The sequence below is a fragment of the Triticum aestivum genome, chromosome 3A (assembly GCF_018294505.1).
Source record: "Triticum aestivum cultivar Chinese Spring chromosome 3A, IWGSC CS RefSeq v2.1, whole genome shotgun sequence".
NCBI lineage: Eukaryota > Viridiplantae > Streptophyta > Magnoliopsida > Poales > Poaceae > Triticum > Triticum aestivum.
In genome coordinates this window covers 525,176,216-525,204,140 of record NC_057800.1, presented here as the reverse complement: position 1 = coordinate 525,204,140, position 27,925 = coordinate 525,176,216, and the positions used below count along the sequence as shown (strand labels likewise).

The 27,925-nt window shown below is 44.7% G+C and overlaps 2 protein-coding genes across 3 annotated transcripts; both read left to right on the top strand.

Annotated features, from left to right (window-relative positions):
• Positions 1–3,664: 3,664 nt before the first annotated feature.
• LOC123062020 (CASP-like protein 3A1) lies at positions 3,665–6,396 on the top strand. The gene is made up of 3 exons (XM_044485322.1): positions 3,665–4,135; positions 4,222–4,357; positions 5,965–6,396. Exons 1-3 carry the CDS (start codon positions 3,864–3,866, stop codon positions 6,178–6,180), a joined length of 624 nt encoding a protein of 207 aa, XP_044341257.1. The 5' UTR covers positions 3,665–3,863; the 3' UTR covers positions 6,181–6,396.
• A 315-nt stretch (positions 6,397–6,711) lies between these two features.
• On the top strand, positions 6,712–9,761 carry LOC123062019 (ultraviolet-B receptor UVR8). 2 transcript variants are annotated; one of them, XM_044485320.1, is made up of 5 exons: positions 6,712–7,030; positions 7,139–7,321; positions 7,995–8,030; positions 8,136–8,263; positions 8,361–9,761. In XM_044485320.1, exons 1-5 carry the CDS (start codon positions 6,973–6,975, stop codon positions 9,657–9,659), a joined length of 1,704 nt encoding a protein of 567 aa, XP_044341255.1. In that variant the 5' UTR covers positions 6,712–6,972; the 3' UTR covers positions 9,660–9,761. The 2 variants fall into 2 exon arrangements, with proteins under 2 accessions (XP_044341255.1, XP_044341256.1); XM_044485321.1 differs by lacking the exons at positions 6,712–7,030; positions 7,139–7,321 and having other exon boundaries at positions 8,012–8,030; positions 8,144–8,263.
• The last annotated feature ends 18,164 nt before the right edge of the window (positions 9,762–27,925 follow it).

Sequence of the window (27,925 nt, the reverse complement as noted above, 5' to 3'; positions counted from 1 at the left end):
AGGTGCCGTGCGTTCGATACTTGGATCGATCGGATCGTGAAGATGTACGACTACATCAACCACGTTGTGCTAATGCTTCCGCATTCGGTCTACGAGGGTACGTGGACGATACTCTTCCCTCTCGTTTCTATGCATCACCATGATCTTGTGTGTGCGTATGAATTTTTTTTAAATTACTACGTTCCCCAACAACCCGTCCCCCTGCGTTGACTTCTTCTTCTTCTTCTTCTTCTTCTTCTTCTTCTTCTTCTTCATCGCACGCCTACCTTGGCCGCTCCTACCGTCGGCGACTACCCCCCTCACCTGGACCTCCTTCCTCCCGCAATCCCACGTCGTTGGATGCGCTCTCCGCCCCCATTGCCGTCGGTTGCCGTCCTCGTCGCCGTCGCAGCATCCGTACTCGCCCCCCCGGTCCAGCAGGAAGCCCTCTCCCCTCACACCGGCACCCTCTGTCATTGCAGCACCTAGCAGCTGCCATCGTTGTTGCATTGTCGTGTCACCGACGCAGCTCTCAATGTCGCCGCTCGCCGCCATTGGTGAGTCAGGTTGAAGCTTTTTATCTCATCGACTGAAGCTTTTTTTATGCCGGTTGAAGCTTTTCTCGCAGATTGAAGCTTTCCATCGTACCAATTGAAGCTTTTTTTCACCTAGGACTGAAGCTTTTTTCACAAGGGTTGCAACTTTTTTATTTTGATTTGGCTGGTTGAAGCTTCCCCTGTTTATGGTTGAAGCCTTTTTCTCTATACACTTAAACCTTTTTTGTCAATGGTTGCAACACTCGTATCGTGGTTGAAGCTTTTTTGTCAAAATGGTTGCAATTCTTTTCCGCTTGCGTGGTGCCGTGGTTGAAGCTTTTCTCTATCTATGATTGAAGCTTTTGTGTCAAATGGTTGTAGCTTTTCCTTGTTGGGCAGTCCGATTGAAGCTTTTTTTAACAACTATTAGAGTTGTTTTATGTGACGGTTGCAACATTTGAATAGGCATGGGTCCGTCCATGGCAGGAGGAGGCCATGTCATCTCCCGTGGCTCAGCCTAGCGCCGACGATGGTACCCTCCTCCTTTGTACCTCATCGCTCCTCGCAGCGCTGCTGGTCGGAGGCATTCCGGTGCCAGGTCCTTGTCGTGTGCGGCCATGGTGAAGGCCGCAGGTCATGACGACGGGCGCGTCCATGGTGAGGGGCCGGAAGCGGTGCACGAGTTCACTAGGCGATGGCCGTGCATCAAAAAAGGCGCGAGGGCGCGTGGCGGTGCCGACGCAGGGGACACAAGCGGGCGACGACAGTCCTACACAAGGGGCACACGTGATTCACATCCGCATGCGACGCGACTGGCCTGAGTTTCGGCCGGCGCGCCGTGGGGAAACGTTTCCCTAAGAAAAACATTTGGAGGTATCGAAAACATATTTTGCGGTACTAATTTTTACGGTCTGCTAGAGATGGTCTAATCTGTCCTGACTGCGCGATCTGCCCTTATACCACTGTCTCTCTTCGATTACGATTCAAAATTTACAGCGTTGCCGGTATGCGCGCCCTTGACGCCCCCGTCTCCTCCCGCTCTCGCGATCCGGGGCGCAACCCTACCCCCTCCGGCCTCCCCACCCCTCCTCCATTGTAGATGACGCCGACGTCGCGGCGTTTCGGCTCGATCCATGTGCCGACGAGCGCCTCCCGCCGCGGTTCCAGGCCCGCCTGCTCCGGCCACGGCCTCCCCCCCCCCCCCCCCCCCCCCCCCCCCCTTCCACTGGAACGCCCTCACACGAGCCTACGTACGCCTCGGCTCTCCCCGCGCCGCGCTCTACGTGGCGATCCACATGTTCCGCCACGGCGCTCACCCCAATCGCTGCACCTTCCTGCTCGCACTCAAGGCGGCAGCCCAGGCCGAGCCCCCCACCACCAGCTTGCGCTGCCAGCTCCACGCTGCCGCCTCCAAGCGCGGCCTCGCGCGTCACCCCTTCACAGAGAGCGCTCTCATTATCTGCCACGCCAAAGCTGGCGACCTGGATGCCGCCCGCAGGGTGTTTGACGGAAATCCGCACCGGGGACTCGGTTCGTGGAACGACATCATAATTCATAAGCGGCCTCTGTCAGGCTGGGAAATCCAAAGAGCCGTTGGCTTTGTTTATCAAGCTGCAGTGGTGTGGCGTCGTACCAGATGATTTGACCATGGCGAGTCTCATGTCGTCTTGCTGTGCCGTTGGAGACATTCGCTTGGTAGAGCAGCTGCACAAGTGCATGTTACAATGCAAGTGATCAGGCCGGCTTCACGCGACCCTCTCCAACTCGTTGGTCGATAGGAATGCCAAGTGCGGCCGCACAGACCTTGCAGGGAGGGTATTCACGAGAATGCCTCTCAAGGATGTGTCGTCGTGGACAACCATGATTACAGGACTTGCAACGCATGGTGAGGAGCAGCGTGCACTAAGCATGTTTGATGAAATGAGGAATGAAGGGGTGCCGCCAAACAGGGTGACGATGTTGGCAGTGCTCTCTGCTTGCTCACACAGAGGGCTGCTAGATACTGGGATGGGCTTGCTGAAGCAAATGGAAGATGGGGAGATTAAGGTAGCACCAACCGTTGAACACTCCGGGTGTGTGGTTGATATGCTTGGTAGAGTTGGTTTGGTGGATAAGGAGCGTGCCTTGGTGGAGCACAGAATGCCGATGGAGGCAAATGTGGTGATATGGGGAACATTGCTTGGTGCATGTGAGAAGCACTGCAATGTGAATGTTGGCAGGTGGGCGGCAGAGCAGCTACTAGCGGCTGTGCCATGGAATGACGGGGTTTATGTAGTGCTGTCCAACATATACGCTGCTGCTGGCATGTGGGGTGAGGTAGAGATGGTGAGGAAGATGATGTCGGAGAGGAAAGTTATGAAGTTCCCAGGCTGCAGCCTATAGCTCTGTAAAATGGCCGCCATTGAACTACTAAAGGTCTGTTCTTTGCTTCACTGATACTTGTTCAATACCTAGTTCTCCAATCTCGTTATCAAAATCATGATGGAAACTCATTTGCAGATACGGTCGTTGTTGTAGTTTGTCGATCACTGTTTTGATCGCTTTGGTTTTTTTCTTTTCCCTCGCTTAGGTATAAGTTTGGTCTTGTATGACTTTGCTCTTTATCGGCGTGTTTCTTTGGCGAGGTCGCCAAAGAAACACTGTTTTGATCTGCTCCAGTTAGATTTCTCTGACGGTTTTATCCAATGCTAGAGGTGTGTTTTCTAGTGATTACATGGGTACTGAGCGAGATCTTAAATTTTTGTAGTAGATCTCCATTAAAACTGACGCCCACATCTTCCTTAAAGAACCATACTCCAAATCAGTCTTAAAGTAGGCTTACCTAATGATTAGGACAACCGTATTGTATCCCAAATAACTAACCCATGTGACTGCAAATTTTTAGTCTTACTAATTCTGCCTTCTCCTTTCAGTCCACTGCATTTGGTAGAATACGCAGATTCCCACGAATCTTTGGAGAGAAAAGAAAAGATTCCCACGCAATTGCTTTGTTGTTGCAATAACTATAGCACCTAGCACTGTTCTTAATGCACAAATTACACATCCTGCTGACACTTGGCGATAACTGCAGTTGTCAGCTAAAATCTTATCCTAGTGATAGGCTAGCAAACAACTTACAGGTCTTGGGTAGCTCGAAAGCCGTGCTGCTTTTGTCATAGCATGGTGACAGCAAGTACAGAAAACATTCACGGGTGCATCATATATGCATATAACATGGATTCTCAACCAGATACATCTTTTTACTAGAATCCTCCACCCCCCTCCTTCAGTTGCATCACCATGCTAAAAGGAAAAACAGCATAGCCAAAAGCTTCTACGATCAGAAAACCACAACCAGGAGCAACAGGAATGGGTTCCTTTGCTAATGGCCAGAATGGTTCGGAGCTTGGCATCCAGATGCCGGCCATGGGGAGCAGCGCGGTGCCGGAGCCTCCCACAACATCTGTAGCAGCAAGATGTCCACGGCTGGACATGGCCATGGTGGCCACCAGAGCTGCAGCCCTCGTGATGGCGCTGCTCTCAATGTCGCTCATGGTCTCCGCCAAGCAACGGGGTAGTCTCATCATCTTTGGCATCGAGATTCCACTGTATGCCAAATGGTCCCTCTCTGATTCGCTGAAGTAAGTCTTTGAACTGTTGTAGTTTGAAATCTGTAAATATCTCCGTGCAGAATACTTAGTTCTGATGGTGTTGTTCGTAACTTCAGATCCTTGGTTGGGCTATCTGCGGCAGCAGCTGCCTACTCTCTGGCACAACTTCTGTCGATTGCGTACAAGGCCTTGAAGAAAGTCCCTGTGGTTCCATCCAGGCGCTATGCCTGGATGCTGTTAGCTGGTGATCAGGTATGTTATGATCATTTTGATCTGATTATGCATTTTCTGGTAATTACCATTGTTATTTGTGCTCCGACGATTAGATTTTATTTTTTTAGTCATGTTGTTTCATACTTTATTTCCCTGTTTGTGATGTCTGCATAAAAGTGACAGTTTCCTCTATGTTATGTAATACTCTTATGTATTTTATGGGCGGGTCAGTAGCCAGTACTAGTATAGGCGGTTGGTTGAGTTAGTTCTAAGTTACGACTGAAGAAATCTCATGCTAGCAACTGTCATCTTAGTACAAAATTTATTTAGTCCCTTGTCACTAGCTTGCCATGTCTATATGTTGGCTACATAAAAATAGTTCCGTTACTTTTTTCTTTTCTTGAATGTGCATCATTTTGTGTTAGGAGGAATCACCAAAGATGGTGAGAGTCTTTACAAACCAAACAAAAAACTTGAAGTTGGAAAAAACCCCGCAAAGAGAACAACAAACTAGCAAAAGAAGGAAGGAAGCGGTAAAAAAGTTTCCTTGCTTGATTTAGATGGAATGTTTGTCACTAGCCACAAAAGACTACAGAAAATGAATCCTTTTTATAGCTTACAGAGAAATTATTCTTTTTTTGTGTGCATGTGAGTGTTCAATGTTGCAAAGTATTCCCATTCTGTCCTTTATCACTGTACACTGATATCACTTTATAAACATATCACTTTTTTGTGCATGTGAGTGTGCATTTTGTCACCTAGTCTTATGCATTTGAGGAATACACTGATATCACTTTATAAACATATTTTAGATAAGTATATTCTGCACTTTTATTAGAAATAGGCACGAGCAAAATTGAGTATCATGTACATGCGCGGCGGTATAGGGATTCAATTGTGCTAAATATACAATAAAAGTCCATAAGGGCTGTTTGTTTTTTCTTGAAAATATTGAGAATTAAACTCCACAGTGGCACGCAACTAGGTGAAGAGCAAAGGCAAATCATATTTGAGCAAACTAATGTTTGTACAGAAAAACTTTTTCTGAATTTTCTGTTACATAGTTGGTATGGCGTTTCTTCAGTGGCCCTCGTAGCAGTTGATACATGGTAAATGCACATCTTGTTTTTTTGGCATTGATATTGGAGTACAAAGGTAATTCGGCATTGTTTTCTCATGCTATCTATAAGATGGAGAATGATTTATAATAACCATAAATTAAATCTCAGTAAACGAACTACCAAGTAATTCATTACCGATTCCTTACTAGCATCTTGCATATGATTATTTTCGCACCCCTCCCAATCAAAATCAATGCTGCTTAAAAGACACATTTATCTGTTTCTTTTGAGCACTGATGCATTCTCTATGCCGTTTGACAAGTCACATTGAAGTGATTGAAGAAATTTGAAAGTATACCACATAAAAAATAGTCACCGAATCATTCCAGTAAACCCTATCAATGGGAAGCCCAGGAGACCAGGACTTTTTGCAAAGCTTTCTGTACGATGTTTGTCCTTAAGCGCCTTCAGTAGCTCATGACCCTCTGTTAGCTTTGACAAATAACATCTGAACTTTCTGAACTCTGCTAGTGTCTGACATTTCCATGGAACTGAAGAATTATACGGCTGGTGCATCCTTGGCAGGTCTTTGCGTATGCGATGTTGAGCGGGGGGTCAGCAGCGGCGGCCGTCGCAAATTTGAACCGCACCGGCATCCGGCACACGGCGCTTCCCAACTTCTGCAAGCCCTTGCCACGTTTCTGCGACCTATCAGCAGCCTCCATCGCGTGCGCCTTTCTCAGCTGCGCCTTCCTTGCCGCATCCGCTGTAATCGATGTTATCTGGCTGTCAAATCTGTGAGAATGTGAGATAGATGGTGGCAAACTAGTACACCCCTTGGCAGGGAGTTCAACTTTCAGGGTGCTGTGCCTTTAGATGATGCGCCGAACCTGAACCTGTAAAGTGTCCTGAAGTCCTGTGAGTTGGCTGCTTGTACAAATTGGAGCCCCCTTGGTGCAATGGATGGCATCACCTGGATGTTGATTGTTGATTTGCAGTGTTGCGAGTTTGCGTTTTTGGAGTAGTGTCATGAGTTTTTTCTCCAGGATGCTCTGATCATATATGCAGAGTTTGGTTTGGTTGCCGCTTCGGTTCAGTAAAAACATTGACAATTCCACGCGCACCCCAAAAAAGAAAGTTAACACTGCCACTTGTCTACATTGATGACAGTAGTGAGTACACATGAACACCTGTCCACATCGCACTCCCAATCAGCACACCTTTTCCTAAATTCCAACCACTTAATGGCGCTTATCATCATGGTAGCAGCAGCCATATCTGCATCTGCGGTGACGCAGCGGCAGCTAGGCGCGCGACACGCCCAAACCGATACGTATCGCAGGATAGCTCCGGAGAAAAAGCGAAGACGACAGCGCGGGCGAGCCCGAAGATATCGGTACGCTCGCACGCAACTCTCACACTGACTTTGCCGTTTCGATTCATTCACTCGAGTGAGTCGACTCCTTTATCGTCTTCCTCTCCTCTCCTCCACGAGCTTCCTTTTCAACCGCCACCTTCCTCTCGCGGCCAATTCTTCCACTTGTACGGTTGTACCCCTGCCGTCTCCTCCACTCCACCGCTGCCCCCCCGCAGATGCCGCCCAAGGTGTCCGCCGTCGCCGCCGGCGAGGCCCACACGCTCGCCCTCACCAGTAAGCACCCCCGACCCCCGCCCCACGTGGCCACTTTTGTCACGCGGATTCTTCCGGGCATCGCCGGAATTCGGGATCTGAAGGGTGGTTTTCGTTCGTGGCTTGCAGGTAACGGGGAGCTGTACTCATGGGGGCGGGGCACGTTCGGCCGCCTTGGCACCGGTCGCGAGGCGGACGTGCACGTGCCCACCGCTGTCGTGCCCGCCGTCGCTGCTGCTCCTGCTGCGGGGAGGCAGCGGCCCAGGTTCACCGCCGTCGCCGCCGGCGCGTACCACAGCCTCGCGCTCGACGGTTCGTGCTCTATGCCTCTATCTCGTCCGCTTCTTCTACTACTGTACTCCTCTTCGTGGTAGTAAAAGCGAAACTAGACATTGTTGTACGGCAATTTGGGTTGGGAAAATACTGTCTGAAGTACTTGCAGCATTCTGAATTTATGATGTCTGTGCGGCTTGTGGAGAGTGGTAGATGCACTAGCCTGAAAAGAAAACTGGAATTGATCTTACAGTGGCTCAAAACGTGGGACTGCCTGATTCCACTTTATGGTTGTCACTAAACTGGCAGTTTTATTTGCTGGTGATGCAGTCTGCAAGTTGAAATGATGCCCAGGGTCCAGGCCATGTGTGATTTCTCTTGATTTCACAAGCAATTGGGCTTTCATACGATGTGTGCATGCATGTGCATTGAATTTTTCTACCGTTGATTTGTGTAACTGTTCGTGTGGTCTTGACCTGACCATGCATTACTGACTGAATTGATACAGTGAGAGTATCCCGTACACAAAACATCCCTTGTTTCTCTAGACTCTTGGTGCATGAGAAATAAGTTGTTTCATTTGTTGTGAGTCTTATCTGTAAATGATTTCTTAACTTCAACGGTAGTGAAACACCCTTGCCAAATAGTAATATAGTATGATGAAGGTTGATAGTGAAATGTCATTGGTAATGAATACTCTTCAACATTGCAGATGAAGGCTCACTCTGGTCATGGGGCTACAATATCTGTATCCTTTATACTGCTTGTCTTATTTTGAGTTTTGTCATATCGAAATCACTCTAGTAATATCCTTGTCATTATCGACTATTTTACTTTCTTGACTACCTAACGGATGGTCAGCTTGGCTATGGGGAAGAGAATTCCCTTTCTCCATGTTTGGTCGACGGTTTTCAAGATTTGGGTTCCCCTGAAACACTGCAGGATGAAGAACAGAACACTCTTGCAGGGACTCCTTTGAAGGTATAAAAGAAGCACCCCTTTTCAGCAATCAACAGTTTGCAGACTCTAAGCTTGAGAGCTTTCTGCTTGATTGATCCCGTTGTATGTTCTGTTACAGTTGTCTTCCGTGAAAGCTGGGGGCATGATGTCATTCGCAATAGACAGTCTTGGGGCCCTGTGGATGTGGGGGAATTGCCCCCAGCAGACTGATGATGGGGAGTTTTGTATAGCAGCTACCTCAGCCCCACTGCCTGTGTGGGATTTCCATGGTCACACTGTGGTTAAGGTTGCCTGCGGTAATGAGCATGTTGTAGCTGCTGTCAGTGCTGGAGAGACATATACAGGAGGTGACCTTGTCTGTTATTCCTGGGGTAACAACAACCATGGGCAGTTGGGTCTAGGTGACAAGGAAAGTAGGTCTCGCCCCGTGCTTATCTCAGAATTTGGTGAAGGCTCTTCATGGGAGGTGTATGAAATTGCATGCGGAGCTTGGCACACTGCTGTGCTCACCAATAAGAAGTCCTTTGATCAGGATCTTGAATCTCGGTGCTGGACATTTGGCATTGGTGACAATGGGCAGCTTGGCCATGGAACAACTGCCACCACCTGCTCCCCGCAGCCTGTTGACGGCTTGCCCACTGGTTCCTTCCTCATCTCTCTTGATTGTGGATTGTTCCACACGGCAGTGGTCTCCTCCGACGGAGAGGTGTGGTGCTGGGGAATGGAGAGAGGCCTTGGATTGTGCCCAGATGCTAGCTTTTCAGGAATGGACGCAGGGGATGCTCTGTACCCCATAAGGGTTCAGTCTCCTGAGACGAATGGGTTCAAGTTTCTGGGGCCAGTGCAGGTTGCCTGTGGAGCTGCCCACACTGTTCTTGTTGCCGGTGACGGGTACAGGATGTGGGCATGGGGCCGAGGCCGCAGCGGCGTGCTTGGGAGAGACCAGACTACTGACAGTTACACTCCATGCGTTGTGATGTGGCCTCCTCTTGATGAGAACTTCCAAGAGATTCATGGGGACCAAGCGCAGGCGTCGACATCAAGAGCGAATGATCGCACTAGCACCGAGCTGGAGCTGAAGTTATCTGCTGCCTCAGAGGAGCTACAGTTCCTTAGGTCAAAACTGACACTCATGGAGAGATATGCCAACATACTCCACATTTCAATATTCCGCAAGCCAATGGACGAACGGACGCTTCCTCGCTCACTTCAAGAGTCTGCAGTCTTTGATATCAGGAAGGAATTTGAGAACATCTTGGATTCGTCAGATACCGATGAACTCGCTCGCTTGGAGATGTTTTACGGTAGCATGCTTTCTGGTGTGAAGGACAAGCTTCTCAAGAGAAAAGTTCAGGTGATGGTCCAAGAATGCATTGTTTCACTCTCTGCAGGGAGGCAAACCCCGCGTGGTCAGTGAGTTGGAAGACAGTTGTTATAAACTGCATTTTCACTGTACAGAATCCAACCTATATTATGTGTTAAAATCGCAATAAGCTCTCTGTGCAAACCTGTTGTTTCACCTAGTTTGTCAAACTTTCTACTGCAACGTAGACCAATTATTTGGTATATCACCTACCACTGATGGTCACTTGGCTGACCAATTTTATGGGCACGATCTGTGCTATCGCATAATTGTAGGGTTTATCGTGTTATTTCTCCGTGTTAATTATTCTCACTATGTACATTATCTAAGATCAGCTATATACTTATATGGCAACACTAGCAACTAAAAACCACAGTTAGATTGGTAGCAGCCGGCAAATATAGCGTCTTTTGATGTTTTATCATCAGACAACTTACTCAAGTGAATATCTATCTCGCTTGTGTCGTGAACCTAAAATAGGGTTTGACCACTTGTTTGCATTGTTTTTTCATTTAACATTTTTGTTCTGTTGGAAGCGATATGTTTTAAAAGGTGACATGAGTTCTCTTGAAGTAGCTTGGGAGTTGATTTGCACCAAACAGCTGGTGATCTCAGTAGCTTTGGAAACTGACTAGCAGGCAGAGGCACGGCGTGTCGCCGCGCCCATGAAAGAGCATGTTCAAGTGCTTGTTGCTTTGGCAAGGGAAAAACAATTTTGTATAAATATCACATGATCAAACTTCTGTCTAGCCTTTGTCGGGCCTACTGTATATCAACCAGTCTCAATACATATCGCAGTAAATATGAAAGAGAATTTATGCTTCCGTAGAAGTAGCCACTTCTTATCTTAGGTCTGAAACTACCCTAAACATCCAAAAACAATAGGAAAATTGTTGCAGGAATTTTAAAATCCTTACAAATATGCTTACAATACGGGAAAGTAAGCACTACCTTGCAGCAAACAATTACCTTATGTAGTCTCATTTTACATCACGGTCTTGTTTTGTTTTCAATGAAAAAAGCAGGGGTGGTGCCCTTGAAGATCATTCTTTTTACATCATGTTCGTTTGCAAGACTGAGTCGATCATTCTGAGCATTGGCACCATTGTTCAAAAAATCAAGTAAAAGCAGTGTGGTAGACAGGGCCGGATGAATGGAGAAGTAGAATGGTGTCACATAGGCACACCTAGGACCTGCACTTTTCTTCAATATAGTGTCTACCAATAATGAAAATACTTGATCATTTACCCTTGTGCGTCCTGTAAACATGGCCAAACTGGGCCAATATCTTCACTGATGCTAATGCGTCTAATGGAGTACAGTCCCTAATAATGTGCTCTTCTTCTCACTTGTTTATTTGTGTACACCAAAACAAGGTTGTCAAAATGGCGATTTCGAATCAGATCGGAGCTCCAATGGTAGGATCATAAATCATAGAATCTTAACTATTAGGATTGTAGAAACATATATTCTATGAACTAAAGTTATAAAATCGGAGGGGTTAGATTGTATCATAAAGTCGTAGAATCGCATAATAGAATCGCGATTCTGACAACCTTATGACCAAAATCACTATATCAAACAGACAACCAGTCCATAAGCATCGTCGAGTACCGATAGGGAGAAACAATAAAAAAACATGATCCATATAAGTTCCTACTACTCAGAGCCAACTTAAAGAAATCTCAGAGTCTAATAGCTGAGCCGGATCTCTTCCTTCTCCCCAAACTCCAACAGATAGATGGCGCACTCTGACAAGGTCTTCTCCCCCTCCCCAGCTGCCACGGATGTCGAGCCCTTGAGTGGCGCTATAGCCGCCACCACGACGTCGTCATACGCCAGCTTCGGAAGTGCCATGAACCCCCCCCACCCCCACCCTCTTGTTCGCCGTGGACGCGTCAAATCTGAAGGAGGCACACCAAGCGAGAGCGCACGTAGCTAGTCAAGCTGTCGGGTGGAGGAGAGCCCCGTGTGCTGCAGCGGATCTCCCCTCTCTCTCTCTCTCTTGCTGCCTCTGTATGCACTACAAAAAAGACACATCCGTGACATTATGGCTTAGAACGAATTTTTTCTGTCATGGTTATGACACTTCTATGACGATAATTGTGACAAAAACACGTTTCATCATAGATGTGGTGGGCTCCTACTTCTATGACTAAAAACATGGCAGAAAATGGACTTTTCGTCCTGGGCGGGCCGAGGACGCACCCGCATGACATTCTTTGGGCCGTCCATGACATAAAAAATCATGGTAGAAGTGAGGGCGAGGAAATTTTCACGAACTTTCTGATTATGGTGGGTGGTCGGGGCCGAGCGATGCAGTGTGGTTTGTGTGTTTCTCTCTCATACGCGCATGTGGTGCGAGTCGTGTCCGCTGTAACTGAAGACGAGCCAGAGGTCTTCTCTTACTGAACCCGAGCGATCACATTGCTACGTACTGAAGCCGATCGATCGATCCCTTTGTTGTTAACTAAACCCGACCGACTCCTTCGCTGCTAACTGAACCCGATCGATCGCGGCTGCTGCTTACTGAAGCCAACCGAACCCCCATGCGAGATTGAGCTAGCCGGTTGGTTTGCGTTTGGACGAACAGGGCATGTTGTTGCCGCATGCGTGATATGTAGAACGAGTCGAGGCATGTTGAGTCCAACTGGTTGGTTGGCTATGGATGAACAGTTCCCGGTGTGGGTTGGATGAATAGGACCCCAGTCGTGTGTAGGCGGTTGCCACTGGATGAACAGGACCCGTTGGTAGTAGGCAGTTGGATTTATGATGATCTCCATGACAGCTGGGACCCACCAGCTTTATTATGATCCATTTCGCGAAAATATAGATTGTACCAAAGATGATAAATAGTTTTCGTTTTATTCTTACTCGAAAAAGAAGAAATTAAAAAACCAGAAAACATTTTCGCACGCAAGGAAGTGTCACCTTATTACGCACAAAAAAATAATTCCCCCTGCTAGCTGGGACCCACCAGATTTGGAGGCTGACTTGTGGCCTACTAAGTTGATGCATATGCAGAGCTTTGTTAACTTAGTCAATAAACTATTTCTAGCTTCAGTGACCGTTAGATGTTAAGCCAATGGCCATGTTGCATCTTCAACCTTTGCTCTTGCTCCAGCCACCCAAACCAGCGCCCACCGTACTGCCTACTCCAGCCTCCTGTGGTCGGCTATTCTGCCATGCATGCCTCACCGCTCGACCATACTACCACTGGCCATGCCTTCCCTCTACTCATCCACACTCCCTATTATTCTCCGACGACGGCAGCCTTACACCATAGCCGACCAGTGAACCCTCGCACTCCCCTCCGCGTGGGCATCCACCTGGCTCGTCTTCCCTAGCTCCGCGTCATTCCCTTCCTAGGCCTCGCCGTCGTCCAGCACCTTGATGCTCTCGGCGCGGCGTGGTCAACAAGGTCGACGAATGACAACCATCGGAAGAGGACTGTAGGCGGTGAGGCTGACAGTTGGACCCACCAGCTACATCTTCGAACACAAGGAAGTGCCTCCTTATTACTCGCAAAATAAAAATGATTCATTCCCTGACAGATGGGACCCAATAGCTATATCTTGCATGTAAGGAAGTGTGTCCTTATCCTCCCTGACAGCTGGGACCCGCCTGGTCGAAGCGTACGTAATGTTGTATGTCTCATCGCAAACGTGTACGTACATACTAGTCGATCGGTATCTCTGCAATGATGAATCGTGACCAAGTAGCGGCACGTGTTATAGTAGATCCCCCGACGTAGTAGTTCAGGTAGTCCCGTCTAAATCGTGTACACGTACGTACAACCACATGCCAAAAATACGGCCTTGTACATACATACATGCAGGGTCTTGAACACGTACTCACGCATACGTACGACCAGGGCTCGTGTACATGGAGAGGCAATGGATGGCAGCAACGGCGTCCTGTTCATCAGTATCTAACCGGCTAGGTATGAATGGAGAAACAACATCGTGTTAACCAGGAGGCAACAGAATGTGTCCTATTCATCATGAGCCAACCGGCTTGGACGGAACAGCCGAAATGGGGCCTAGCGTATCGCAAAACGGAGGAAACGACCTTCTGTTCGACCGCCTACGGTCAAAACGGAATCATGTTCATCGGAAGGGGTCTGCCATACCGCAAAACGGAGCAAACAGACTTCTGTTCAAGCACCTATGACCAAAACGTGGTCCTGTTGATCGGGAGGGGTCTGGCATACAGCAAAACGAAGGAAGCGAACTTCTGTTGGAGTGCCTACGGTCGAAACGGGTCATGTTCGTCGGGAGGGTGTGGCGTATCGCAAAACGGGACTCCACAAGCTACTGTTCATCCACCGTCGACTTCCTCCAGCCTCCACCAACCATTGTTCATCCACGGGCTACTGTTCATCTAGCCTCCACCAACTACTTTTCAACCAGCCTCCACGGGCTCCTGTTCATCCACTCCCAACTGGCTGCGGTGTGTGGCGGCTTCCTCGGGGTCCTGTTCATCCATCGGCAACCGCGTACTACCACGGGGTCCTGTTCATCCAGTGGCAACTGCCTACACACGGTCGGGTCATGTTCATCCAACCCCCACCAGAGTCGTTCATCCACAGCCAACTAATCGGCCGGACTCACCACGTCTCGACTTGTTCTACGTATCGCGCGCACGCGATAGCAACGGGCACTGTTCATTCAGAGGCAACTCAAATGGCTACCTACGTCTCGCATGGGGCTTCGATCGGGTTCAGTTAGCAGCAGCGATCGATTGGGTTCGGTTAGCAGGAGCAGCGATCAATCGGGTTCAGTTAGTAGCGAAGGAGTCGGTCGGGTTCAGTTATCGGCGAAGGGATCGATCGATCGACTTCAGTACGTTGCAGTGCGATCATTCAGGTTCAGTAAGCAAACGCTTCTTGCTCGGGTTCAGTTATAGCGACACGGCTCGCACCACGCGCGCATACGAGAGAGAAACACATAAACCACACTCCATCGCTCGGCCCCGACCACCCACCATAACCGGGAACTCCACGAAAATTTCCTCGCCCTCACTTCTATCACGACTATTATGTCATGGACGGCCCAAAAAATGTCATGCAGGTGCGTCCCCGACCCACCCAGGATGAAAAACCCATTTTCTGTCATGATTTTTTGTCATAGAAGTAGGAGCCCACCACATCTATGATGATACGCGTTTTTGTCACAATTATCATCATAGAAGTGTCATAACCATGATAGAGAAAAAAATTGTTCGGACCTTAATGTCACGGATGTATCTTTTTTTGTAGTGTAAGAACTTTGGAGTGATTCTTTGTCACATGTTGAGAGACGGTTATATGATTCAATTATGTTAGCACTATTGAGAGATTGCACTCAGGAAAGTATGAACCCTAGGCCTTGTTTTTAAGAATTAATATACCGTTTTGCTTGCTGTTTGCTAATTGCTACCTTGCTGTTTTTATTATTTCAGTTTACAAAAACCTATATCTACTATCCATACTACACTTGTATCACCATCTTTTCGCCAAACTAGTGCACCTATACAATTTGCCATTGTATTGGGTGTGTTGGGGACACAAGAGATTTCTTGTACTCCCTCCATCCCAAAATTCTTGTCTTAGATTTGTCTAGATACGGATGTATCTAATACTAAATCGTGACTTGATACATTCATATCTAGACAAATCTAAGATAAGAATTTTGGGAAGGAGGGAGTATTTGATTGCAGGGTTATTTGAGAGAGACCATCTTCATCCTACACCTCCCACGGACTAATAAACCTTAGGTCATCCATTTGAAGGAAATTTTCTGCTATCCTATAAAACTCTACGCTTGGAGGCCCAACATAGTCTACAAGAAGAAAGTTGCATAGTGACATCAATCACGTCTTCGGTCTCCGTACTAATCTCTGTGCAAGGGGTTAGCCACATCCCTCAAAGAAGGCGACGATCTACATCTTCCAGGCGCAACCGGACTATGAGACAAATGAACTGCCTTAGTGCGGACGAACGCGCTATGAATGTGATGGCGAGACTGTGAAACAACTGCATTTTGGGACATGGTTGTCTTAAACAGCGCTTGGATCTACCGAATCCCTTCTTCCACCACCGAGTCGGCCATAAGTTCCTCCATCTGCTCCCAAGTGAGGGGTTGGGGAACGTACTGCTTGTGGCCAGGAGAGTGGTCATCCCCGTGGTCGTCGTTGGCGCGCCCATGTGAAGCACCCTCGAGGCCATCGCGGGCGCTCGTTGATGTCACTTGAAACTACGCCGGTATTTCCCCAAAGAGGAAGGGATGATGCAGTACAACTACGATAGGTATTTCCCTCAGTTGTGAAACCAAGGTATCAACCCAGTAGGAGAACCAAGCAACCTTATATAAATAGTACATGCACACAAAGAACAAATACTTGCAACCCGACGCATAAGAGGGGTTGTCAATCCCTCCTCGGGTAAAAGATAGATTGGTTTGTATGATTATGGCTAAATATATCTCGCAATAACACAAAATAAAAAATATGCAGCAAGGTATTTTGGGGTTTTTGGAATAATAAATTTGAAAAGAAAAGCGAATAAAAACATATCTCAAAGCAAATATGATAAAGAATAGACCCCGGGGCCGTAGATTTCACTAGTGGCTTCTCTCAAGAAATAGCACACGGTGGGTAAACAAATTATTATTAGGCAATTGATAGAAGATCGAATAATTATGACGATATCCAAGGCAATGATCAATATATAGGCACCACATCCAAGATTAGTAGACCGACTCCTTCCTGCATCTACTACTATTACTTTACACATCGACCGCTATCAAGTATGCATCTAGTGTATTAAGTTCATGGAGAAATGGAGTAATGCAATAAGAACGATGACATGATGTAGACGAGATCTATTAATGTAGGAATAGCCCCCATCTTGTTATCCTTAATAGCAACAATACATGCGTGTCTTGCTGCCCCTTCTGTCACTGGGAAAGAACACCACAAGATTGAACCCATCATAAAGCACCTCTTCCCATGGCAAGAAAAATCGATCTAGTAGGTATAACTAAACCAAATATTCGAAGAAGAAATATGAGGCTATAAATAATCATGCATATAAGAGATCAAAGAAGACTCAAATAATATTCATGGATATAGATCTAATCATAAACTCAAAGTTCATCGGATCGCAACAAACACACTGCAAAAAGAGTTACATCAAATAGATCTCCAAGAGACCATTGTATTGAGAATCAAGAGAGAGAGAGAGAGAGAGAGAGAGAGAGAGAGAGAGAGAGAGAGAGGAAGCCATCTAGCTACTGCCTACGGACCCTTATGTCTATGGTGGACTACTCGCGCATCATCGGAGAGGCACCGATGAGGATGATGAACCCCTCCATCATGGTGTTAGATTGGATCTCGTGGTTCTGGAGCTTGCGGAAGCTGAAATTGTGTTTCATCGACTCCCCTAGGTTTTCTGAAATATTTGGGAATTTATAGGGCAAAGAGGTGCAGGGGGGCTCTGTGGGGGCACAACCCACTGGGCACGCCCTGGTGGGTTGTGCTCCCCACGGGCCTCCCCTCTGGTACTTCTTTGGCCCATTGGGTGTCTTCTGGTCCAGAAAATATCTCCAAAAAAAATCGCTGCATTTGGACTCCGTTCGGTACTGATATTCTGTGAAGTAAAAAACAAGCAAAACTGGCACTGGGCACTATGTCAATAGGTTAGTCCCAAAAATGATATAAAGTTGATATAAGACGATTGTAAAACATCCAAGAATGATAATATAACAACATGGAACAATAAAAAATTATAGATATGTTGGAGACGTATCAGCATCCCCAAGTTTAATTCCTGCTCATCCGCGAGTAGGTAAATGATAAAAACTGAATTTTTTATGTGGAATGCTGACTAACATGTTCATCACATATTGTTTTCTTTTGTAGCATTGACATTTGGACTTTAATATGGTTCAAAGCAATAGTCTAGTTTTGACATGAAGATTTCAATACTCAAGCATATCAACGACCAACCATGTCATTCAAAATATCAACACTAAAGAAAGTTATTCGTAGCCCATCATGCTCAATCATTGATCCATGCATGAAACACACTCGCATATTAGCTACACCCAATGCTCAAGTACGGTCATAGTGCCCATTAGTTGGTGCTTTATAAGAGAAGATGGAGACTCAAATAAAAATAAAAATTTCATAAAGTAAATAGATAGGCCCTTCACAGAGGGAAGTAGTGGTTTGTAGAGGTGCGAGAGCTCAAAGGTTAAATTAAGAGATAAATGTTTTGAGAGGCATACATTTCCCGTCAATGAAAACGTCCGAATAATTCCCAACACATTCCATGCTAGATATATCATAGGCAGTTCCCAAACATAAAATAAAATTTATTCCCTTTTCCACCATTCTTTCATATTCCACGGCTAGTCGTATCCACGGTTACAGTCCATACCAACACTTCTAAGGAATTTATTATTTCACAACATAAAGTAAATTTCTTTTTCATTTCAGAACTGGGCATCCCTATTACCGCCGTACTCTCGTGCAATGACAAGTGAATAAACACTCATCTTGAGAATAACATATCTAGCATGGAAAAAAATGGCCACCCCCTGCCGGTTCATGAGGGATACGAGCACACAAAAAGGAAATTAATTTTGAAAGTTAGAGATGGCACATACAAATTTTCTTAGAACAACACGGAAATACCGCATATAGGTAGGTATGGTGGACTCATATGGCAAAATCGGGTTTAAAGATTTTGGATGCACAAGTAGTATTTCTACTTAGTACAAGTGGAGGCTAGCAAATAGATTGAGAAGCAACCAACCAAGAAACAAAAAATCACATAAGCGAGCATTAAGCATAACTAACACCGAATAATGCACCATAAGTAGGATGTAATTTCATTGCATAAATATTGACTTTCGTGCTTGCATATAGAATCGCAACCCTTAACACAATTATTCTTACTAAAGCATAGTTACTCACCAACATGACTCACATATCACTATCATCATATCTCAAAACTATTACAATGAATCAAGTTTATTTTGTCCAATGATCTTCATGAAAGATTTTATTATATCCCTCTTGAATATCTATCACTTTGGGACTAGTTTCATATGTTGCTTTTGATAAGCTCAAACAACTTTAAGTGAAGAACATGAGCATAAAAAATTTCTTCTCTCAAAATAATATAAGTGAAGCATGAGAGAATTTCTTCAAAAAAATTACTAACTCTCAAATAAATCTAAGTGAAGCATGAGAATATTTCTTCAAGAATATTAAAGCACACCATGCTCAAAAAGATATAAGTGAAGCACTAGAGCAATTCCGTAGTTCAAAAAAATTAATTGAAGCATAGAGAGCAAGTCTAACAAATCATAGCATAATTTTGGCTCTCTCAAATAGGTGTGTCCAGCAAGGATACTTGAGAAAAAATAAAAATCAAAATAAGAAAATACTCATATAATACAAGACGCTCCAAGCAAAACTCATGATATGTGACGAATAAAAATCTAGCTACAAATAAAATACCAATGGTCGTTAGAAGAAAGAGGGGATGCCTTCTGGGGCATCCCCAAGCTTAGTTGCATAGTTCTCCTTGAATAATAACTTGGGGTGACATGGGGCATCCCCAAGTTTAGGCTCTTTTCACTCCTTATTCCTTTCATCCATCATGATCTCACCCAAAACTTGAAATCTTCAATCACACAGAACTTAACAAAGCTTCGTGAGATCCGTTACTATAACAAAGAAAATCACCACTCTAAGTACTATTTCAAACCCATTCATATTTTATTTTTGCATTGTACCTACTGTATTCTAAATTTACCATGGCTTATACCCCCCAATACAATCCATAGATTCATCAAACTAAGCGCACAACGCAAAGAAAAACAGAATTCGTCAAAAACAGAATAGTTTGTAGAAATCTGGAAACTTTGTATACTTATATAACTCCAGAAATTCTGAAAATTAGAAATATGTATAAAATTTGTATATAAATCTTTTGTAAAAAATTCAGAAACTTTCGTCACCTATGTGATTTATGAAAATTATTTTACTGGACGCAAAATTTTCTGTTTTCCACCTAGATCAAATTAGCTATCACCAAACATAATCCAAAAGGCTTTACTTGGCACAAAACTTAATTGAAACATAAAAACACAATCATAATAGTAGCATAATTGTGCAAACACTAAAAAGCAGAAATAAAAAGGCAAAAATAATTTTTATTCATTGGGTTGCCTCCCAACAAGCGCTATCGTTTTATGCCCCTAGCTAGGCATAATGCATAGATTCAAGTATTGCCATCTTTCTTCTTCTTTTCCATAGCTGTGTTTTTGTTAGGAGATTTTGAAAAAATAACTTGGAACACATTATCCATAGAAATTTTAGCATTATCAAGTTGCCCATCTACGTATCCCCTTTGATTTCTGGCCACAATCCAAGAATATTGTTGATTAAGATCATTAAAAACTTGTTGGATTGTATCTAAAACGGGGATTTCCTTTTTAAGGTTCTCATAAATTTTTTGATTATTTCCAAGCAAATGTCTCAACATATAATCACTATTATAAAGGATCTCATCTATCACCGGGTTTTCACGGCTCATACCATAAAAATCAAAAATTTCCCTAGCTTCCCGTACTATGTAATCAAATTCATTCATAACAACAAGGGTGGCTAACTTTTTAGCTTTGGGATCCTTTATAACGGGCAGCTCATAAAACAATCTTTGCAAGGTAGGATGGGTACGGATAAATCTATTTTCAATTTTCAGAACTAGCGTTGAAATAGTCTCCGCATAAGATTTAGTTCTCTTTGTCGGGAAACGTTGCATGGAAAAACAAAAAAAATCTATGCACACACAAGATCTATCCATGGAGATGCTTAGCAACGAGAGGAGAGAGTGTGTCTACGTACCCTCGTAGACCGTAAGCGGAAGACACGATTGATGTAGGTGAACTTCTTCGCGATCCAACCGATCGAGTATCGAACATACGACACCTCCGCGTTCAGTACACGTTCAGCTCGGTGACGTCCTCGCCTTCTTGATCCAAAAAGACAGAGAAGTAGTGGATGAGTTCCAGCATCACGACGGCGTGGTGACGGTGATGGTGATGCTATCTCCGCAGGGCTTCGCCTAAGCACTATGAAAATATGAGCGAGGAACGAAATTGTGGAGGGGGCGCCGCACACGGCTAAGAGATTGTCATGGTTATGTGTGGAGCCCCCTCCCACATATATATATAGGTGGGGGAGGAGGGAGAAGCCAAGGAGGCACCCCAAGTAGGCTGAATCCTACTTGCGGTCCTCCCCAAGCTGTCCCCTTTCCTTATTAGGTGGGCGGGGAAAGGCAGGGGAGGGAGGCGCCCCCCTTTCCTTTCTCCCATGAGAAGGGGAAGGCAGGAGGGGGCGCCTACCTTCCCTAGGCCGGCAACCAGGGAGAGGGGCGCGCCAGCCCCCTTGTGGGCTAGTCTGTCCCTCCTTGGCCCATTAGGCCCATACACCTACCAGGGGTGTCCGGAACCCCTTCCGGCGATCTAATGACTACCCAGTGAACTCCGAAACTCTTCCCGTGTCCGAATATCTTCGTCCTGTATATCAATATTTACCTCCGGACCATTCTGGAGCTCCTCGCCATGTCCATTATCTCATCCAGGACTCCGAACAACACCGGCCACCAAATCATATAACTCACATAACACTAAATCGTCAACGAACGTTAAGCGTGCGGACCCTAAGGGTTCAAGAACTATGTAGACATGACCGAGACACCTCTCCAGTCAATAACCAATAGCGGAACCTGGATGCCCATATTGGCTCCTACATATTCTACGAAGATCTTTCTCGGTCGAACCTTATGACAACATACGTAATTCCCTTTGTCCATAGGTATGTTACTTGCCCGAAATTAGATCGTCGGTATCTTCATACCTAGTTCAATCTCGTTACCGGCAAGTCTCTTTACTCATTATGTAATACAACATCTTGTAACTAACTCCTTATTCACTTTGCTTGCAAGGCATCTTATGATGTGTATTACCGAGAGGGCCCAGAGATACCTCTCCGATACACAGAGTGACAAATCCTAATCTCGATCTATGCCAACTCAACAAACACCTTTGGAGATACCTGTAGAGCATCTTTATGATCACCCAGTTACGTTGTGACGTTTGATAGCACACAAGGTATTCCTCTGGTATCCGGGAGTTGCATAATCTCATAGTCAAAGGAATATGTATTTGACATTAAGAAAGAAATAGCAATAAACTGAACGATCAAATGCTAAGCTAACACATTGGTCTTGTCCATCACATCATTCTCCTAATGTTGTGATCCCGTTAGAAAATGACAACTCATGTCTATGGTTAGGAAACCTTAAACATCTTTGATCAACGAGCTAGTCTAGTAGAGGCTCACCGGGGACACAGTATTTGTTTATGTATTCACACATGTATTTAAGTTTCCGATCAATACAATTATAGCATGAATAATAAACCTTTATCATGAATATGGAAATATAAAATAACAACTTTATTATTGCCTCTAGGGCATATTTCCTCCAGTCTCCCACTTGCCCTAGAGTCAATAATCTAGATTACATTGTAATGAATCTAACACCCATGGAGTCTTGGTGCTGATCATGTTCTGCTCGCGGAAGAGGCTTAGTCAACGGGTCCGTATGTATTTGCTACCTCTTGAGCTTGCGTTGGTTTTTACCTTGAAGAGTAAAGGGTGATGCAGCAAAGTAGAGTAAGTATTTCCCTCAGAACCAAGGTATCAATCCAGTAGGAGACAACGCACAAGCCACCGAATATCTGCACAAACAAACACCAACTTGCACCCAATGCGACAAAGGGGTTGTCAATCCCTTCACTCTTATTTGCAAAGTGAGATCTGATATAGATGGATAAATGGTAAAGTAATATTTTTGGTTTATAGATCGGAAAGTAAAAGATTGCAAAGAAAGTAAATAGGAAACTAAAATTATAGATCAAAACTTGTATGATGGAAAATAGAAGATTATATGATGGAAAATAGACCCAGGGGCCATAGGTTTCACTAGAGGCTTCTCTCAAGATAGAAAATATTGCGGTGTGTGAACAAATTACTGCTGAGCAATTGATAGAAAAGCGCAAAGTTATGACGATATCTAGGGCAATGATCATGAATATAGGCATCACGTCCGTGTCAAGTAGACCGAAAAGATTTTGCATCTACTACTATTACTCCACACATCGACCGATTCCTGCCTGCATCTAGAGTATTAAGTTCATAAGAACAGAGTAACGCATTAAGTAAGATGACATGATGTAGCGGGATAAAATCAAGAAATATGATGAAAACCCCATCTTGTTATCCTTGATGGCAACAATACAATACGTGTCGGTTCCCCTTCTGTTACTAGTATCGAGCACCACAAGATTGAACCCAAAGCTAAGCACTTCACCAATTGCAAGAAAAGCCAATCTAGTTGGCTAAACCAAATCGATAGTTCGAAGAGAATTGCAAAGATATCAAATCATGCATATAAGACTTCAGAGAAGATTCAAATAATATTCATAGATAAGCTCATCATAAATCCACAATTCATCGGATCTCGGCAAACACACCGCAAAAGAGTATTACATTGAATAGATATCCAAGAACATCGAGGAGAACATGGTATTGAGAACCAAAGAGAGACAAGAAGCCATCTAGCTACTAGCTATGGACCCATAGGTCTATGGTAAACTACTCACGCTTCATTGGAGAGGCAATGGTGTTGATGTAGAACCCCTCCGTGATTGAATCCCCCTCCGGCAAGACGCCAGAAAAGGCCCCTAGATGGGATCTCATGGGTACAGAAGGTTGTGGCGGTGGAAAAGTGGTTTCGTGGCTCCCCTGGAAGGTTTGGGATATTGGAGAATATATAGGCGGAAGAAATAGGTCGGCGGAGTCACGAGGGGCCCACAAGGGTGGGGGCGCGCCCTACCCCCTGGGCGCGCCCTCCGTCCTTGTGGTTGCCTCGTGGCTTCTCTGACGTGTACTCCAACTCCTCTGGATGTCTTCTGGTCCAAGAAAAATCATCACGAAAGTTTCATTCCGTTTGGACTCCGTTTGGTATTCCTTTTATGTGAAACTCTAAAACAAGGAAAAAACAGGAACTGGCACCGGGCTCTCGGTTAGTAGGTTAGTCCCAAAAATAATATAAAATAGCATATTAATGCATATAAAACATCCAAAACAGATAATATAATAGCAAGGAACAATCAAAAATTATAGATATGTTGGAGACGTATCAAGCATCCCCAAGCTTAATTCCTGCTCGTTCTCGAGTAGGTAAATGATAAAAACAGAATTTTTGATGTGGAATGCTACCTAACATATTTATCCATGTAATTCTCTTTATTGTGGCATGAATGTTCAGATCCATATGATTCAAAACAAAAGTTTAATATTGACATAAAAATAATAATACTTCAAGCATACTAACAAAATAATTATGTCTTCTCAAAATAACATGGCTAAAGAAAGCTTATCCCTACAAAATCATATAGTGTGGCTATGCTCCATCTTCATCACACAAAATATTCAAATCATGCACAACCCCGATGAGAAGCCAAGCAATTGTTTCATACTTTTGATGTTCTCAAACCTTTTCAACTTTCACGCAATACATGAACATGAGCCATGGACATAGTACTATAGGTGGAATAGAAGGTGGTTGTGGAGAAGACAAAAAGAAGGAGATAGTCTCACGTCAACTAGGCGTATCAACGGGCTATGGAGATGGCCATCAATAGATATCAATGTGAGTAGGGATTGGCATGCAACGGATGCACTAGAGCTATAAGTTTATGAAAGCTCAAAAAAGAAACTAAGTGGGTGTGCATCCAACTTACTTGCTCATGAAGACCTAGGGCATTTTGAGGAAGCCCATAGTTGGAATATATAAGCCAAGTTCTATAATGAAAAATTCCAACTAGTATATGAAAGTGACAATATAGGAGACTCTCTATCATGAAGATCATGGTGCTACTTTGAAGCACAAGTGTGGCAAAAGGATAGTAACATTGTCCCTTCTCTCTTTTCTCTGATTTTTTGGGGCCTTCTTTTTTTGGCCTTTCTCTCTTTTTTTATTTCCTCACATGGGACAATGCTCTAATAATGAATATCATCACACTTTTATTTACTTACAACTCAAAAATTACAACTCGATACTTAGAACAAAATATGACTCTATATGAATGCCTCCGGCATGTACCGGGATGTGCAATGAATCAAGAGCAACATGTATAAAAAATGATGAACGGTGGCTTTGCCACAAATACGATGTTAACTATAGGATCATGCAAAGCAATATGACAATGATGAAGCGTGTCATAATAAACAGAACGGTGGAAAGTTGGATGGCGATATATCTCGGAATGGCTATGGAAATGCCATAATAGGTAGGTATGGTGGCTCTTTTGAGGAAGGTATGTGATGGGTTTATGGTACCGGCGAAGGTTGTGCGATACTAAAGAGGCTAGCAACGGCGGAAAGGTGAGAGTGCGTATAATTGATGGACTCAACATTAGTCATAAAGAACTCACATACTTATTGAAAAAAATCTATTAGTCATTGAAACAAAGTACTACACGCATGCTCCTAGGGGGATAGATTGGTAGGAAAAGACCATCGCTCGTCCCCGACCGCCACTCATAAGGAAGATAATCAAAAAATATATCATGCCCCAACTTTGTTACATAACGGTTTACCATACGTGCATGCTACGCGACTCACAAACCTTAACACAAGTATTTATCAAATTCACAACTACTCACTAGCATGACTCTAATATTACCATCTTCATATGTCAAAACAATCATAAGTAATCAAACTTCTCATAGTATTCAATGCACTTTAAATGAAAGTTTTTATTATATCCCTCTTGGATGTCTATCATATTAGGACTAGTTTTATAACCAAAGCGAATTACCATGTTGTTTTAAAGACTCTAAAAATAATATAAGTGAAGTGTGAGAGTTCAAAAATTTCTATAAAATAAAACCACCATCGTGCTCTAAAAAGATATAAGTGAAGCACTACAGCAAATTTGCCTAGCTCAAAAGATATAAGTGAAGCACATAGAGTATTCTAATAAATCACTATTCATGTGTGTCTCTCTCAAAAGGTGTGTACAGCAAGGATGATTGTGGAAAACTAAAAATCAAAGACTCAAATCATACAAGATGCTCCAAGCAAAACATATATCATGTGGTGAATAAAAATATAGCCTCAAGTAAAGTTACCGATAGACGAAGGCGAAAGAGGGGATGCCTTCCGGGGCATCCCCAAGCTTAGGCTTTTGGTTATCCTTGAATATTACCTTGGGGTGCCTTGGACATCCCCAAGCTTAGGCTCTTACCACTCCTTATTCCATAGTCCATCAAATCCTTACCCAAAACTTGAAAACTTCACAACACAAAATTCAACAGAAAATCTCATAAGCTCCGTTAGTATAAGAAAATAAATTACCACTTTTGATACTGTTGTGAACTCATTATTTGTTTATATTGGTGTAATATATACTGTATTCCAACTGTTCCATGGTTCATACCCCCCAATACTAGCCATAGATGCATCAAAATAAGCAAACAACACACGAAAAATAGAACCTGTCAAAAACAGAACAGTCTGTAGTAATCTGTAAACCTCCCAAAATCCTAAAAAATTAGGACGACCTAAAAAATTTGTTTATTAATCTTGTGTAAAAAATTCAAGAATTTATCGCATTCCAGCAGCTCAGATCAATTCTGTCACTGAGCGCAAAAGTTTCTGTTTTTCAGCAAGATCAAATCAACTATCATCATAAGCTATCCTAAAGGTGTTACTTGGCATAAACACTAATTAAAACATAAAAGCCACATCTAACCAGAGGCTAGATAAATTATTTAATGCAAAATAGGACCTAAAAGGCAGAACAAAAATAAAATTGGGTTGCCTCCCAACAAGCGCTATTGTTTAATGCCCTTAGCTAGGCATAAAACATGAATAGGTCTAAGTATTATCATCTTTGGCATGCAATCCACAGTACAAAAAAGACACATCCGTGACATTTTGGGACGAACAAATTTTTTTCTGTCATGCCTATGACACTTCTATGACGATAATTGTGACAAAACCCGATATCATCATAGATGTGGTGGGCTCCCACTTCTATGACAGAAAATGGGCTTTTCATCCTGGGAGGGCCGGAGACGCAGCTGCATGACATTCTTTGGGTCGTGCATGACGGAAAACTGTGATAGAAGCGAGGGCGAGGAAATTATCGGGGAGTTCCCGGTTACAGTGGGTGGTCGGGGCCGAGCGATGCACGTTTCTCTCATACACGTACGCGCGTGTGGGTGCGAGGCATTGGGCTCTAACTAAACCCAAGCGAGGCGTTCTCCTACTGAACCCGAGCGATTGCACTACAGGCTACGCATTACTGAACCCGAGCGATCGATCGATGGCTGATAACTGAACCCGATCGAGAGATTCCTTCGCTACTACTGCTAACTGAAACCGATCGATGCTGCCTCTGGATGAACAGTGAGCATTGTTGGGGGGGGGGGGTTGGATTAACAGTTCCCGGTGGGGTTGGATGAACAGGACCCTGTGGTAGCAGAGGTCGTTACCGCTGGATGAACAAGACCCCAATCGAGCCGGTTGGGGATGGATGAACAAGACCCCATGAAGGGCTGGTTGAATAGTAGCCAGTGTAGGGCTGGATGAACAGTAGCCTATGGAGGGGTGGTTGAACAGGACCCCGTGGAGAGGGCTGGTTAAACAGTAGCCGATGGAGGAGCGGTGGAGGCTGGATGAACAGGAGCCCGTGGCTAAACAGTCGCAGGTGGAGGCTGGAGGAGATCGACGGTGGATGAACAGTAGCCCGTGGAGGCTGGAGGAGGTCGACAGTGGAGATGAACAGTATCCCGTGGAGTCCCGTTTTGCGGTACACCACACCCCTCCCGATGAATAGGACCCTTGTTTCGATCATAGCACTCCAACACAAGTCTGTTTCCTCCGTTTTGCGGTACGCCACACCCCTCCCGATCAACAAGACCCCGTTTCGACCGTAGGAGATCCAAGAGAAGTCCGTTTCCGCCGTTTTGCGGTATGCCAGACCCCTCTCGATGAACAGAATCCCGTTTCGACCATGGCCGGTCGAACACAAGGTTGTTTCCTCCGTTCTGTGGTACGCTAGGCCTCGTTTCCATCGGTTGTTCTGTCCAAGCCGGTTGGCTCCCGATGAACACCACGTATTCTGTTGCCTCCCCATGAACACGATGACGACGCATTTTCTCCGTTCCGACCCAGCCATGTACACG

What these genes read in the sequence shown, in the direction of transcription:
- LOC123062020 (XM_044485322.1), top strand. Translation starts at nt 3,864, where the DNA reads ATGGGTTCCTTTGCTAATGGCCAGAATGGTTCGGAGCTTGGCATCCAG. An exon ending in TCCCTCTCTGATTCGCTGAA is followed by an intron (nt 4,136 to 4,221) that starts GTAAGTCTTTGA and finishes TCGTAACTTCAG; the next exon opens with ATCCTTGGTTGGGCTATCTG. An exon ending in TGCTGTTAGCTGGTGATCAG is followed by an intron (nt 4,358 to 5,964) that starts GTATGTTATGAT and finishes CATCCTTGGCAG; the next exon opens with GTCTTTGCGTATGCGATGTT.
- LOC123062019 (XM_044485320.1), top strand. Translation starts at nt 6,973, where the DNA reads ATGCCGCCCAAGGTGTCCGCCGTCGCCGCCGGCGAGGCCCACACGCTC. An exon ending in CCACAGCCTCGCGCTCGACG is followed by an intron (nt 7,322 to 7,994) that starts GTTCGTGCTCTA and finishes TCAACATTGCAG; the next exon opens with ATGAAGGCTCACTCTGGTCA. An exon ending in TTGCAGGGACTCCTTTGAAG is followed by an intron (nt 8,264 to 8,360) that starts GTATAAAAGAAG and finishes GTTCTGTTACAG; the next exon opens with TTGTCTTCCGTGAAAGCTGG.